Source organism: Netta rufina, assembly GCF_964035555.1.
Source record: "Netta rufina genome assembly, chromosome: 1".
Lineage (NCBI taxonomy): Eukaryota > Metazoa > Chordata > Aves > Anseriformes > Anatidae > Netta > Netta rufina.
The window spans coordinates 82,379,057-82,393,984 of NC_140123.1; the positions used below are offsets into that span (position 1 = coordinate 82,379,057).

The 14,928-nt window shown below is 35.5% G+C and overlaps 1 protein-coding gene across 4 annotated transcripts in view; it reads left to right on the forward strand.

Moving 5' to 3' along the window:
* CNKSR2 (connector enhancer of kinase suppressor of Ras 2) overlaps positions 1-14,928 on the forward strand; it is a gene marked incomplete at both ends in the record, with an annotated part of 217,493 nt that overhangs the window by 98,986 nt on the left and 103,579 nt on the right. For all 4 annotated transcript variants that reach the window (XM_084306349.1, XM_084306350.1, XM_084306351.1 and 1 more), the window contains 2 exons: positions 679-738; positions 6,108-6,176. In XM_084306349.1, coding sequence (XP_084162475.1) covers positions 679-738; positions 6,108-6,176 — 129 coding nt within the window. The remainder of the gene's footprint in view (positions 1-678; positions 739-6,107; positions 6,177-14,928) is intronic.

Sequence of the window (14,928 nt, forward strand, 5' to 3'; positions counted from 1 at the left end):
AATGTTTGTATTTTGACTTGATGAAGAAACAGATTTGAGGTACCGAAGTTTTTCCCCCCTTTTCCACACTTTTTGAAAAAAGTTGCAGATCTAACAAAGTTGATGTTTAAGTTGTCATAATTGAGTTTTGTAACTGAGCTGTTCACTGAGATGAGTGAGACAGTCAGAAAGTCTTTGGGCCATTTTACAGGCATGCTTCAGAGCATTGGTTATCAGTTTGGATGTCATGTCTCTGCCAGAGATTCCAGGTCTTTTAAAGCCTTCTGTTTCTTCCAAAACAAAATGGAAGTATTGATCATCCTAAGGCAATTCATAATTTTTTAAATTTTTTTTTGTCGCCTTAATCAGATGCTACTGTTGTTACATTTGTAGTTGAAGCAGTATATAAGAAAACTAGGAAGCATTTGTGGAGATGGCTGTGGTAAAAGTTTTAGGTTCCTATTGCTAATTACGGCCAGAATCATTTGGTCTGTTGTTCTCTAGGTATGTCAAAGAGCATTGTTCTATCCAGATACAAGTTCCTCATGACATATATTAAAAGTTTGCAAAATTTGGGGGAAAAAAATAAAAAAAAAAAAGAAAACATGCTTTTCTTTTTAGAGATGTGCAAGTTATGTTTGGTTGGTGATCGTTTGTGAAACACTTTAAAAATTCTTTCCCATGATGTCTTTTTCTTAGGGTATGTACATTAAATCAACATATGATGGTCTCCATGTAATTACTGGAACAACAGAAAATGTAAGTATTGTTAATACTGTATGTTCAGGCCTGGAAGCCTTTTTGACCTTACCTGTGGTTTATGCTTTCCCTTTGCTATAGACTACGTTTTGCTTGCAGAAGTGTGCTAGTTGGCTGTTGAGGACCAATAGCATGTTGGACGGCAGAAACGCTTGTGCTTGTTTATTTCAGAATTGAAACAGTTGTTCCCAGTTGAGAACTAGGAGAATCAGTTTTGATTTGCTCTTGCTAGACACCTAAAATGATTCAAATGATCAAGATAGGGGGTAGCTATCTTGAAGTTACCTTGCTGTATGAATAAAAGATAAATCTTGGTTATGTATAGACTGACACAGTGATGTTTGCAGCAGTATTAGAAAAACAGCTTTCATATTTGCCATCTATTGAGCTTTATTTAGTAATAAATAAGTGCATGAAAATGAGGACATCCCTTCACGTTGACAAGTAAGCATATGTTTCTGCATGAACTGAGCAATGCCTTTAGAAAGGAACACTTATTACTGTTGTACTAATTCTCATTGAAAGTATAAAACAGCAAGCAAACCGTAATAGACCACTTTTCAATGACCCTTGAAATACAACCTCCTTTCCTTGTACACCATATGCAGAGAACTATCTGTATGTTAGGAAATGAGCAAGATGATCAATTTGGGAGAGAAAGTCTTCTATCCATAATTTTCAATGAACACAGAATAACCTACTGAACAATACTGAACCATTTCATAATGGCTTAAGCAATTCCTTTTGAAGATTTTGATGTCAATTTCCTAAGATGAAGCTGTCAGAAATGTTTGTTTTATTCTGCTACTGTGTCATACTGTGCGAAGTACAAAGTACCTACATGGTATTTACAGCTGCTGCATCTAATCTGCAGTGAGGTTCTGCTAACCCCTCAATAAAATAGGAATACTTTTTTTGTCCCTTCACAGGAACTGCAGTCTGATAATCTTTCTTTTTTTTTTTTTTTTCTTTTGCTGCGGGCAGGATATCCATGTGTTATACACAATAGATAATATCTGTTGCAGAACTTCTGTCTCAGAATGCTGCCTTTCTCAGAATAAGGAAAGCATAAGGAATTCCACCCTTGAAATCAAAATCTTAGGGAGCCTACAGCTCAAAATATCTTGAGTAAAATTAGCAAAACTAAACAAAGACAACAGAACCATTGTTGAGCCAACTGTAGAAAACATATGAAAGAAGATATTTTTTACAGTTGAATTTCTCTCAGATTGTAAAAGGAACCATTTCTCTCCATGAATTACTAATATTGGATTTAATTTCCCAGGGGCAAAGATAAAAATAAAATCTTAATGCATTCCCTCAAAATGCTTATCTTTTGTGATTCATGAATATAATTTAAACCCATGTCAGGAAGCTTCAGTCATTATGACTTTTCTGCTTTTGTTACTGATGCTTTCAGTCACTGTAACAGCCTTAAGGTTCTCACAGCAGGCTGAGAAACTGAAGTCTGCTATCTAGGGAAAATCCTGTTGTGTGCTAAAATATTTGTGAAAATGAGTAGCGCCTTAGAGAAAGTAAGGTGTCTTCTGGATTTAAACACACAGTAGCTAGCCATTTCCTTTGATAGATGGGAAGAGAAACATCTAAGCAGCATGGTCAGAGTAAGGTCGTGGTGGTGCAGATGTGATCTGACCCATTGCTGTTTACCACTTATGGGACAGCTAAACTTCTATGAAACAGCAAGAATCCAGATTATCTTCCCTTTGAACAAAAGTTTATAGCCTTTTTCTTTCCAATTCTGCTCCAGAAGAGAAGAAATTGGCACAACTTTTTATCTGACACCTTCCTGAGAGATCACAGAGAAGCACTTCTATTTTTAATAAACACAGTAGCGTAGCAATGCTAGACACCTAATCTAACATAGTATCCACAGTTCTGCTTTATCTGTTGGCAATTTGAAGTGCTTTGGCTAGTTCCAAAATCTATTAGAGTCTTCACCTTGTGGTTTGGTATTAGGAGCCATCTTTCCCAACACATCAGCTCTGCAGTTCAGATTAGCTGAGCGCTGAACCTTGAAGTGTGAAAGAGCAGGTTTCATCACAGGTCACTTCCCTGGAAGATCTTCTCTCTGGTGGTCCTGTAGCATTAGAGGAACTTGAGCTTTCTGGTTCATGTCTTCCCTCTCTTGATTGAAAGCAATAGTTATAAAGGATGCATTGTTCCAGCAGGAGATTACAGCTTTCTTATTGAGTAGCCCTTTTAGACCATGTTGGAGAGAGGCTTTTCATTCACAAAACAAATGTATTCTTCAGATAAGGTCATTTTGTAATTTGGTTTTCCAAATGAAAAGGTATTTTCTGAGTAATGTTTTGGGCTGCATATACAGCAGGACTGTAACTTTAACGGAATTGTTCCCTGTGTTCCCACTTAATGTGCACTAGTCAAGTTTGCAGGTATCCTTACAGCTCGGGGAGGAGAGACTTGAGAAGAAATAATACCCAAATCTGTACATGCAGATTTATATGCATGCATTTATATGCTCCATCCCTTAATGAGGGCAGAGTGGTATAAATTGATCTTTCAGACAGTTTGGGTATACTGAGAAAATGGGACAAAGATGACGTTTAACCTAAAGGACAAAACTAAATCTATTCTGAAGAATAAAATCTGAACACATTTTGTTTACCTTGTACAATATGAATGTGTGAACCTCAGCAACAGGTACTTCCATCTGTTGTTAAAATCCCTTTTAATTACCCCTGAAATTACCAGCTAATGAAGATACAGACATGACAGGACTTTGTTCATAGAATCATAGAATGGCCTCAGTTGGAAGGACCTCAAGTATCACCTAGTTCCAACCCCCCTGTCATAGGCAGGGACACCACCCACAAGATGAGGTTGCTCAGGACCTCGTCTAACCTGCTCTTGAACACCTCCAGGGATGGGGCATCCACAGCCTCTCTGGGCAACCTGTGCCAGTCCCTCACCTCCCTCTGAGTGAAAAACTTCCTTCTAACCTCTAATCTAAGTCTCCCCTCTTTGAGTTTAAAACCTTTTCCCCTTTTCCTATCATTATCTACCTGAGTAGAGTCCTTCTCCATCCTTTATATAAGACACCCCCCACTCCCCCCCATAGTATTGAAAAGCTGCAATGAGGTCACCCTGGAGCCTTCTCTTCTGTAGGCTGAACATTCCCAGCTCTCTCAGCCTTTTTCATAGGAGAGGTGCTCTGATAATTTTCATGGCCCTCGTTTGGACCCACTCTAACAGCCCCACATCCTTCTTGAGCTGGGGGCCCCAGACCTGGACACAGCACTCCAAGAGGGGCCTCAGCCAGGGTTGAATAGAGGGGGACAGACACCTTCCTTGACCTGCTTGTCACATGCAGCCTAGGATGTAGTTGGCCTCCTGGGCTGCAAGTGCACACTGCTGGCTAATGTAGAGCTTTTCATCCATCAGAACCATTTGTTCCTCCTAGCAGAGCTTTGCAAGTGGATGTTTTGCTTAAATATCATCATATGCATTTAAAAACAAAAATATATGAATTCTCTTCTCTTTTCCTTAAATAGCAATGATAGAATATATTTCTTAACAGGGAGGTCTGTATTCTTTACTTGTGTGGAAAAAAAACAACAGTAAGGAGCAAGAGTTGCAACTTCCTCACAAGACCACAGCCTTGAGACTCCTGTATAAATGATTTTTACATCATCTTGCAGAGTATTCCAAGCATAATTTGAATTATTAATTTTTTTTACAGTATACTTTTCCAATTTGAAGATTCCCAGACCCTGTTTTGCTTTGCCAAGTGCTACACAAAAATACCTGTTTTGTCAAGAAAAATTTAAGCTGTAAATGCTGAAGTCTGTACAGGATAAAATTTTATATTATAATAAAGACCCATTATGTTAAATGGTGGCAACATGGGATTCACTTGCATAGACGTTTTGAAAGTCTTGGTTGTAACAACATCTGAGCTAAAATAGCAATGCTACATAGCAAGACTATGAAGATTTTTAGAGAGATGAATGAAGAGATGTGAGTAGTGAAATGTCAGAAGGTAGATCACTGGAACGTCATTTTTCCCAAAGTCAACACCTTTAATGCTGAATAGTGCCAAATAGTCAAGGCAGCTTTTCTTATCTAACTAAAATTACACTTTTACCAGCCCAGCTTGATTTAAAATGTTCTGAGCAATGCCTCCTAGAACTGAGTTGTGAGTGACCCTTCTGTTAAATTCACGTTTCTCTTGGATATCTTCCATTTAAACACTGTTTTTAGGTTAAGCCATGACATGTGGAACTGCACTGGAAAGTCATAGCACAGCTATGGGACACACATTTTTGGATAGGGATATAGTACATAGGTTATCACAAAGAATCCACACTGCAGTCCTGGAGCATGTTCTCAAGACTGCATGTTATCTCACCTGAAAATTAATTAAACTTAATTCCATCATTTCTGTAAAATTCATGGCAGCTTTTTGAAAAGCTGATCCTGAGCAATTTGTTGATTTTTTTCTTCTTTTTTTTTTTTTTCTTCAAAGTGTCAGTCTCAACTTCTAACTTTAAGTTGACTTAAGTGACTTCATAGAGTGGCAGCCACAGTATTGAGAGAGAAATCATAAATTGTCACTCTATGAAAAGCTTAATGAACTTTAACGCCTTTAAACGTAGGTGTTACGTTTTTGGTTTTTCCCCCTGTAAAACAGTTGTTCTACTGTAAATATAGGTGACCGAAGAGGAGAAATTTTTTTGTTCTGTGCATATGGGGGTGTGTGTTTTTTGAGGCAAAAACAAAGAACAAAACTACTTTGCTTTTTGAAAGTGTGATCTTAGTAGGATTTTGATGCTGATTGCAATACTTTTGCCCTAATAATGACCTAGAAACTAAGTTACCATGTAACTTGTATGATCTTCCTAGCCTAGTCCTCTCTCCTTATATAGTCTTCGAAGAACATTGATTTACTGAAGTTTTCTGGAACCAATTGAAATGTTAGAAAATAACTAAAAAGACAATGTTATGATTTTTGTTTATGAAGCAATTTCAAATGAGTCTTGATAGGTTCAACATTCAGGCAAAGATGGGCTTAAGAGATGTCAGGTGGCTTAAAGCAGTCCTTTGGTGGAATGAAATTAAAAATAAATCCTTAAGATTTGGTTACCCTCTCTAAATACATATATTCACACCGTTCTTACCAGTTTATTGCATTGTATACCATAGCACAGATTATTTTTCTCCAACAACAATGAATTAATTTACCAAATATTTCTTAAATTCTTCATTTCACAGTGGAATGTAATTATCAGTCTAACCTGATTTACATACCTTAGCAACCATACTGCTGAAAGAGAGATGATGACCAGTAAGAACTGTATTCTTTATCATCTCTTTTATTTTAAATTCAGTCACCTGCAGATCGGTGCAAGAAAATCCATGCTGGGGATGAAGTGATTCAAGTTAACCACCAAACTGTGGTATGTATAACTATGTTCTGTGTCAATTGGAGATAGAGATTTCATGGCACATCAGCATATGTAGAGAAGAAATGTGTAGAAAAATGTGTTGTTTATAAATCTTTTTTTTTTTTTTCCTAACATCTACATTTTCCTATTCTCTTCTGATAACTCATAATTCTCAAGCTCTTAAATAAGCCCTGAGCATCTGAGTATCATTGGAGATACGAAGTCAGGTAAATAACAGCAGCCTGGGAGATATGTTAGGGTGTTTTCTGTTTATCTGTGCTCTACTAATAAACAGTTGTTTTCAGTGTGATAGATGGGTTGGGTTGAAGGCATGCAGGGAAGATGAACTGTTGCACCCTTGTGGGTTTAAGATCAAGACTGCTTCCTAAAAACTGGAAGCCTTGTTACTTTCTAAATCTAATGGAATATTTAGAACATGTTTTTCAAGAACAAAAGCAGTTAAAATTCCTATAACATGCTGAGAGTATTTAGCCTAACATGAATATAGGTTTTTAAACTTGGAAAGTTAAGATGAGACAAATCTTTTAGATATGATAGGCAAGCACATCTAATACCATGCAAATTGCTCTCTCTGTTAGCAGATACGTGGTAGTTCATGATGACTTATTTAGGACTGGTGAACTGTTAAAGTAAAGCTACTTTTTCTAAGAAAAGGTAAACAGAAAAGAGTAGACTGTCGGTATAGAAAGCAACTATTCTTTTTCCAAAGCATAAGCTTTCTTAAGACTGGTGAAAGTCAATACGTGGTATTAATTACGTATGTCCTCACAAGCAATTTAAATGACAGAAAATGATCCTAGATTTCCATTATTAATGCAGCAATCCTTTGATAAAAGTGTTTCATCATTCCCCATAGGGTTCCACTTATAGCTTTAGGCCACTGTATGTCATGTCAACTCCTCTGCACAAATTAGTATAATATTTCAGCTTACCCTCCAGCTAAGTTTGATATCAAATATACTGTACAAGTGTGGAACTTAACTGATGAGAAGCTATCTTTTGAGCTAGGCAGTGTAAATTGATAAATCAAACCTAATCATTACAAATTTTTTCCCCATATGGATTCTTCATAAGTCCTGTATCCCATAATTACTTACTTGAATTACTTACTTGGTTGAAGACTGATTTTTTCTTCTGCATTAAGAAAGCTTTTGATGTCAATTTAGTATGGCAAAAAGTTATAAAACGCTGTTACCTAGGCTATCGAAATGTGTATGCATCTGAGGAAGCCATCAACGAGCGTTCTGTCCTTATGATAGCTAGTTTTTCCAGCCAATTTTGATGGTCCTATATAATGAAGCTTACTTGTCAATTTGAAGATTTTCAGTCGACCAGGTATTAATTCTAGTTTTCTTGACACTTCTGTACTGCATTTATTTCATGGAAAGGTCAGGTTCTTACTCTTAACAGTACTAATAAAAATGTTCTGACACGCCTTAATATGAGCTTTCTTATGTAGTTAGAATTTTGAATGTAAGGTTTGGGTGTATTGGTTCTTGTATCAGTTAAACTATGAATTTTGAGAGGAAAAAAAAAATAGGAAAAAAAAAAGTTGATTGTGGTGCTAGAAGAAAGGAACAAGTGAAGTTTAGACAACCTTAATTTTATATTTCAGCAGTAACATTTGGTGTAAAGGATATGTGTAGAAATAGGCTAAATTATACATTTGCATATTTTCTTGCTTTGTTGTGTCAGAAATCTAATTAAAATAATTGGCATATTTGATGCTATATCATCCTTGTATTTTAGTGTTCCATTTCCACAGTGAAGTCGGCTAGCATTTTCTTAGAAACTTCATGGAACCTTTCATATTACCTTTACAAAAGTACTCTGCATTCTCTTTCCAATTTATAGAGCCTAAATATTCAACCTTTTCTACAAGTATTGCAGCACTTTTTAATTTTTTTTTCATCTATTTATTTCTTTTGGCAAGAGTCTTAGTTCTTTTGTACTCTGGCCCCTATCATGAGAAATTTACTGTCCAATTCTAGGAATCTATTTTTCTGGGAAGAAGTTTAAATATTCTTACTTAAAGTGTTTCTTTCTTTGGAGATAAAGGATTCTGAAGATGTTTCTTTATACCTCTTCTGTTTATTAAATTATTTTTTTGCATTTCATACACTGCTCAGCAGTTGAAATCATAGGATCTGTTTTTCAGTTTGCTTCTTATAACTTATCATTCACTATCACTTACAGAGTTTATAGAAATAACTATGGCTAAATCTAATGAAGATTTAACTCTCAAACTGTAAAGTATTGTTCACATGTAACTGTTATTTGGGTCATCTCTTGTAAGTGGAAAATCAAACTTAAAAAAAAAATCTTAAAAAATATTTTGAAGTACTCTTTTTCCATATTCAGTTATTTCAGTGTATTCTGTCAGTCAAAATTAAGTTAATACCTGGATTTTGGTGCTATGTATTTCAAAGAATGAGTATAGGAAAGAGAAACTCCCATGTAATTATTTTAAAAATCCAACTTGTTTACTAGCACCTTTTACCAGAATCACATTTTAATCATGAAAAGTTTGAAATTAGGAGAATAGTTAAGTGACTTAAATTGATTCTTAGTATAGAAGTTCTAATATTGGATGTCAAATAATTTTTAATTCGTGATTGACAACCGCTCTTTGCTTATGGTGGTGCTCTATATTTATGTTATTTCATCTGGCAGTGAAATCAAAGGATTTCAAATGATTGCCTTGATCTTATGCTATGTTAGTAGAAAACATGTAACAGGATGTATTCCACTTGTTGCTGGCAGGAAGTCTGGAATGTAAAAATCTTCTGAATTTTTTAAAATAAATACAATGCAATAAAACTAAAGTAAATTTAATGTTCAGAAAAATGTTCCTTTTAAGTTGTAGTTTATTGATGTTAGATAGCTATGTGAATCTTCTGTCAGTTTTGTCTTAAAGATGAGGTGTGGGGTTTTTGGTTGGTTGGTTGTTTTTTTTAAATAACTACGTAACTAGAGGCATGACTCCGCCCTTCAAATTCAAAGGTTTTAGTCCCTTCATTCCGATAAACTTCCAGCTAAATTTCATCCTTAATCTCCTATAAGAGTCAGCCTGTCCAAAACAGTTCCAATGTAAACAAAAAGGGCGATACAGAATTTGCACTGTATTTCAGGGCTCATGTTTATTCCCATACATAATTCAGGAGTGTATTTTGCCTCAAGATAGTATTCCTTTTAGCCAACTGAAGGTGCAGGAAAAATATTATTGTGCACATGAGTTATTACTGCTTGCAGTATTCTTTCTGGTTTCATCAGTGCTGAAACTGTGGAGAAAATACTCAGAGCAGAAGTGAGGTATACACTGAGGAAGCAGGATTCTTGAAAAGCAGGTTGTTGTTGTGTAATCTCCAGTGAATAGTTTGTTTTGGAGGAATTTTTGGCACACTGCATACATTTCTAATGCAAGTATGATATGACATGGATTTCATACATGTATGATATGATGTGATAGACATGGATTTCCGTAATTTGTGTCTGTTAGCTAAAACTCATTAGAGCATATGTAAGTGTAGATAATGAAAAAAATGGTTTAGTTTGGTGAATATACTAAGTGAATATAAACAGTTATTGATCTGTTTCATGTAGAAGCTGGTATGTTTTACGTGTATGGTGTTTTTGGACTCCTGCAGGTAACACCTAACTTCTGTATGCCATATTCCTTTAAAGTGGAAATGCCTTTGGTCTCTCGTGAGCTAAGCCAGGTCCACAGAAGTTAGTTGCTTTTTTATGTATATATATATATTTTTATTTACAGTACAAAAACTGTGAGGAGGTGTTGCTAAAATTAATCTAAAACACAATGTATATACTTACCTTTCATTTCTGTAAAGTCACAAATTTAGGAAGGGCACGATGCCTTTCTGAATCTTATTCTAATTTAATTCTTGCTTAGAAAAAGAAAGGGAGAGGTTTTTAAGATTCATTGTGCAATGAGTGAGAAGAATTCAAATTTCATCAGATCTCTCAGGTTTTCTGGGGAGCTGGCAAATTCCAGCTGATGGGGAATGCTGAATTTGAGGTGCATATGAATCTCTGCAGTGCATGCATCTGAAACTGAGTTTGCTGTAAATATCTTTTCATTTTGGGAGAAACAAACCAAAAAACTATATTGGAATTTTACAAAAATATTGGAGATATTTCTTTTTGTTCTGGTTTTCTACATTGTTTTGCTAAGATCTGGGATGGATTTTTCTGAATATGGATATTTCATTTAAGGCCTTATTTGATTGGTTTTGAATAAAACTATATCTAAAAGTGAAAAAAGTAAAAAATTATAAAAGTTCAAAAAAAATATGCCTTGTCTTCAGCTCCCTTCTGTTGTTCTTAAAAGCTATGTGCTTTTAAGGAAGATGAGCTAGAATAATATCTACTGGATCATGATTTTAATCCTTTCCAAATCCTCAAGCTTCCACTGTTTATAGTGATTTATTAAATGTTAACAGGAATACTTGATTTTAAGGGTAGGTGGGATTTACAGCTAAAAGCCTTTTAAGTACACTTAAATATGTCAATGACAGTCTTCATGGAAGTAATCTAGTTCTCTGCAGGGCCCTGTCCTAGGCTCTCTATGGTTTGTCAGGATATGAGGACCATACTGTGACTTTGGCAAATGTAGTATGTCCTCCAAATTCTCTCTGAAAATTTCAGTTCAATTCTTTATTCATACTTCACATTCTCCATAACTATTGCATAATACTGATAAAGGAACTAAATTGTCACATTCCTCTCAAATAGAAAAATCTGTTTTGCAAATTTGCAGTTCACTTTAGTATAGAATTTATACCAGATTATGTGATGTTATTTATGATGTCTTTTTTTTTTACATAGTTTTTGTGTTTGTTTCTTTATTTTTTAAACATAGATATGCAAATACACACAAATGTTTTAGTTTGTCCCATATCTCCAAGACGTATGATATTGAAGAAGTGGAATGTATGAGGGAAGACGATCTTTTGTTTTCTCATTGTGAGTGCAAATGTTTTTACATGAGTGTAAGTGAGAAAGAGAAACAACTTGACAAATTTGACAAATGCAGATGAATTATGTTGGCTTTCCAAGAAATACTCTCCAGGGAGAAAAGAAGGATGTTCAGGTATTCTGAAGAGGAGGTAGGAGTGAAAATCTTTTAAGGAGTTAGGAAAGTGTGTGTGTGTGTGTGTGTGTGTGTGTGTGTGTGTGTAGATAGATTTCATTTTAGTTTTCAGCAAACAAATTTTCAAATGAATTAGATATTTGGGAAAATAAAATTGGTGCAGGTGATTGGCAGCAGCTCCATGAATAAAGCATCTCTGCTTTCAGAACTTCCCCATGCTTGTTTTGAAATTGGTGGATTGGAGCAGTGAGGGCTTTCCTGTAAGTTCAGTAGCACAAATGCTGGATGTCCAGCAAATCCGTCTTCAATTTATCCCTGGGGCTTGTTCAAAGCTAATGTCTGAGACACTTTGAGTGCATACTACTTTGAGTGCAGGTTCATTTTTATGTAAGCAGTGTGCTGTGTCACTGTGGGCATCCACTTGCACTTCTGACTCTTGCATGACAAATCAGCTAACAAACAAGTCACTGTCACATCTGTTAGACAGAGCACTGTAAGCTTGGCCAGCCCACACTGCTTCATGTTTCTGCCAAACTTTAAATAATTTCCCTTTGTTCTTTCCACATGAAATTTTCATGCTTAACTGCACACCTGTGCCACCAGCCAGTGCAATTAGTTCAGTTGCAGCAGAAAGCCACACTCTGCTGCCTTTCAGCAGCTACCTGTCTCCTGGATGATAACAAAGCTGAACTATGTGAGCACTTCTGCCTTACTTAAAAGTCAAACTGCCTAGCTTAGCTGAAAGCATTAAACCTGTGCCCTGAAATGGAAAGGGAACACCGGCAGAGTTAGCCTTAAGCATTGTGGAAATTGCTCCTTACTGCTTCAGGCTTTGTGAGTGACAAGTTTGATCCTGTGACCTGGGCACCAACATCCCACTCTGTGTGCTCTTTGATCCATGCTCCAGAGTACCTGGTCAGTACCCTCTGCCATGTAGTCACAACACATGAAGAATGTATGCTGGACATGTTAGGCATCAGCTATGGAACCAGGATGCTTTTGATTTAGCTGTGCAGCATTCCAGCTGCAAGAAGCTGAAATTACTTGGATTACTGGAGGAGGTTTTTGAGGAAGTAATAGAAGAAATTGGTGCAAAGAGAGATGCCTGTCCTCACAGAGGACTGGGGCATGGTTCAGTGCCAATGCATGGTGTTTGTAGAAGTTTTTTCTGCCAGATGAATTGCAGTCATGGACAACTGTAGCCATTTGCTGTATCCCAGAGCTCACTTGAAAACGTAGCTTTCTTTCTGTCCTGGTTGTACCCCAGAATGGACTGTATTATCAATGGGACCTGGTAATTTACTCAGGTGATTAGATGAACAAGTACAAATAGCCATTCAGCAGACTATTGATTTTTTTTCCATTATTTTTCTGTGGGGAAAAAAAAAATGTTCTTTTTTAGTTGATAGCACAGATTGACCTGTATGGCACTGACTACAATTCGGGAATATGCACCCGAGATGACTTTGAAAGCACCAATGTCTGTTTTACAAACAGTGTAACTGTAGTAAGAATTCTGCTGCAATAGCAGTTGACTTTTTCTGTAGATGCTTTTGGTAGGCCTTCAGAGTTTCATCACTGATGATAACCAATTTATTGAGTCTATAGTGAAGTCAAGTCTTTTTGTGTAAGCTATCTTTATGACCATACCAGTAAGGGTATATCTAATAAGAATGGGTGTGGTATTCTGTAGAGTATTCTTGTGTTCTAATTGCTAAATTCATCTTTCAGTACATAACTTACTGGAGGAATATGCATTTTAATTATTTCATTTTGTACAGTTGTTTTATGTTTTGCTTTTTTCCCCCATATGACACTAATAGTATTTTTATTTAAAAAACAACAAACAAACAAAAACCCCTTCTTCTAATGTTGCTACAAGTTATATTTCCAGGAGATTTAAACTACAATGTAAACGGTATGTTCTCAATAGTGAAAATAACATAAATTCTGCAGTTAAAATAATTCTTCCAAAATTTCTTAGTCTCTGGTGTGTGAAATGTATGATAACAGCATAGGTTTTATGTCCAGGTAGCAGATATGTACAATCAGATTTTCCTGTGATAGCTATGTTGATGCCTATAAAACAGAACACAGATTATACTACACTTTCTGTCCCATTAGAACAAATTAAAAGGTTTACTGTTAGTATAGCTTCTGGTACATGAATTTGGAAAGAAGGGTAGGGATTATTCTGCTGCTGATAATCTTCATTTTAATTACGATTGCTGAAAATTGAAGTACACTGTAGAAAAGCAAATGAAGGATACGGAGACGTCTTCAAAGTTGTACAGTTTACTTGGCTGATACTACAGCTGTGCACAGCCTGCACCAAGTATGCATTAGGGAATACCTCTGTGCAAGTAGCATCTGTGTAAGTTACACAGCTGATTTTCAGGTTCCAGCCCAATCTTCCACTGCATTATTCATTATCTTATTCTGATGAAGTTGGGAGGTGATTGTGAGAAAGTGCTGAGATGGTGATTGTTCTAAAAGTGGATGTCTAAGTAAGAAAAGCAAGTTAAGGCTGTCATGAGGAAGGGGAAATTAAAGTGGAGAAATCCTGTGTCTGATTTCAATTGATGTACTCTGAATATGAAAAATTTTAAGAAAAAAAGTCAGTACTGGCTTAGAACACCTCAGTGACTTGAACACTGCACTTTGTCTATGACTGATTATTTTAATAGCAGTAAAATGTAAAAAAAAAAAACATGAAGAACTCTCATGGCTAAATAATTGCTGCTCTGTTCTAACTTTTTCTTTTAACTCCTCCTCCCTGACCTTCCCTCCTTCCTTTAGTTTAGCTAAATAATGCTACATGATTTTTCAGCATCATTTAAATACTTTTTTTCATTTTGCTTGATTGTTAGTAACCTTTAAAAATTAACTTCTTTTTAATTACAATTTCTTCATAAACATGTTTATTTCCATTATATGAATTCGTTTCAAGAAACATCTGTTTCAAGCACTACTTATCTGAGGATCTTAGGGACTTTATTTTTACATTAAAAAGAATGGAGGCCAAGGACTTTTGGAGTTAGTGACTCAGTGGTCATCCTAAATTATTAAGTTGTGATAATGATAGTGACTCAGTAATCATCCTAAATTATTAAGTTGTGATAATGTATATTTAATCTGAAAAAATATTTGTGTGTGTAGGCATGTATGTTTATATGCATTTCTTATTTTAATTCCAGGACAACCATTTGGGTAGTTTAAATATGAGAACATGTAATGCATATGCACATATCTGAACATGTAATGCATACGCACATATCTGAAATTCCCATTATGAGATGTAAGCATAAAGCAGCATGAACAAGTTACCATAAGGGAGACGTAGCTTAGCTCTGGTGGGTATATATATATATCCTATACTATATATATATATATGTGTATATATATATATATATATATATATATATGTACATATATATATATGTATATATATATATGTGTGTATATATATATATATACATATATATATATACATATATATGTGTGTGTGTGTGTATATATATATATATATATAGTATAGGATATGCCCTATCTTGAGGAGCACCTTCCATATGCCACAAGAAAGAGAACTTAACTCTCCCCTCCATGAGGGGTGAGACCACCAACATCCCTACT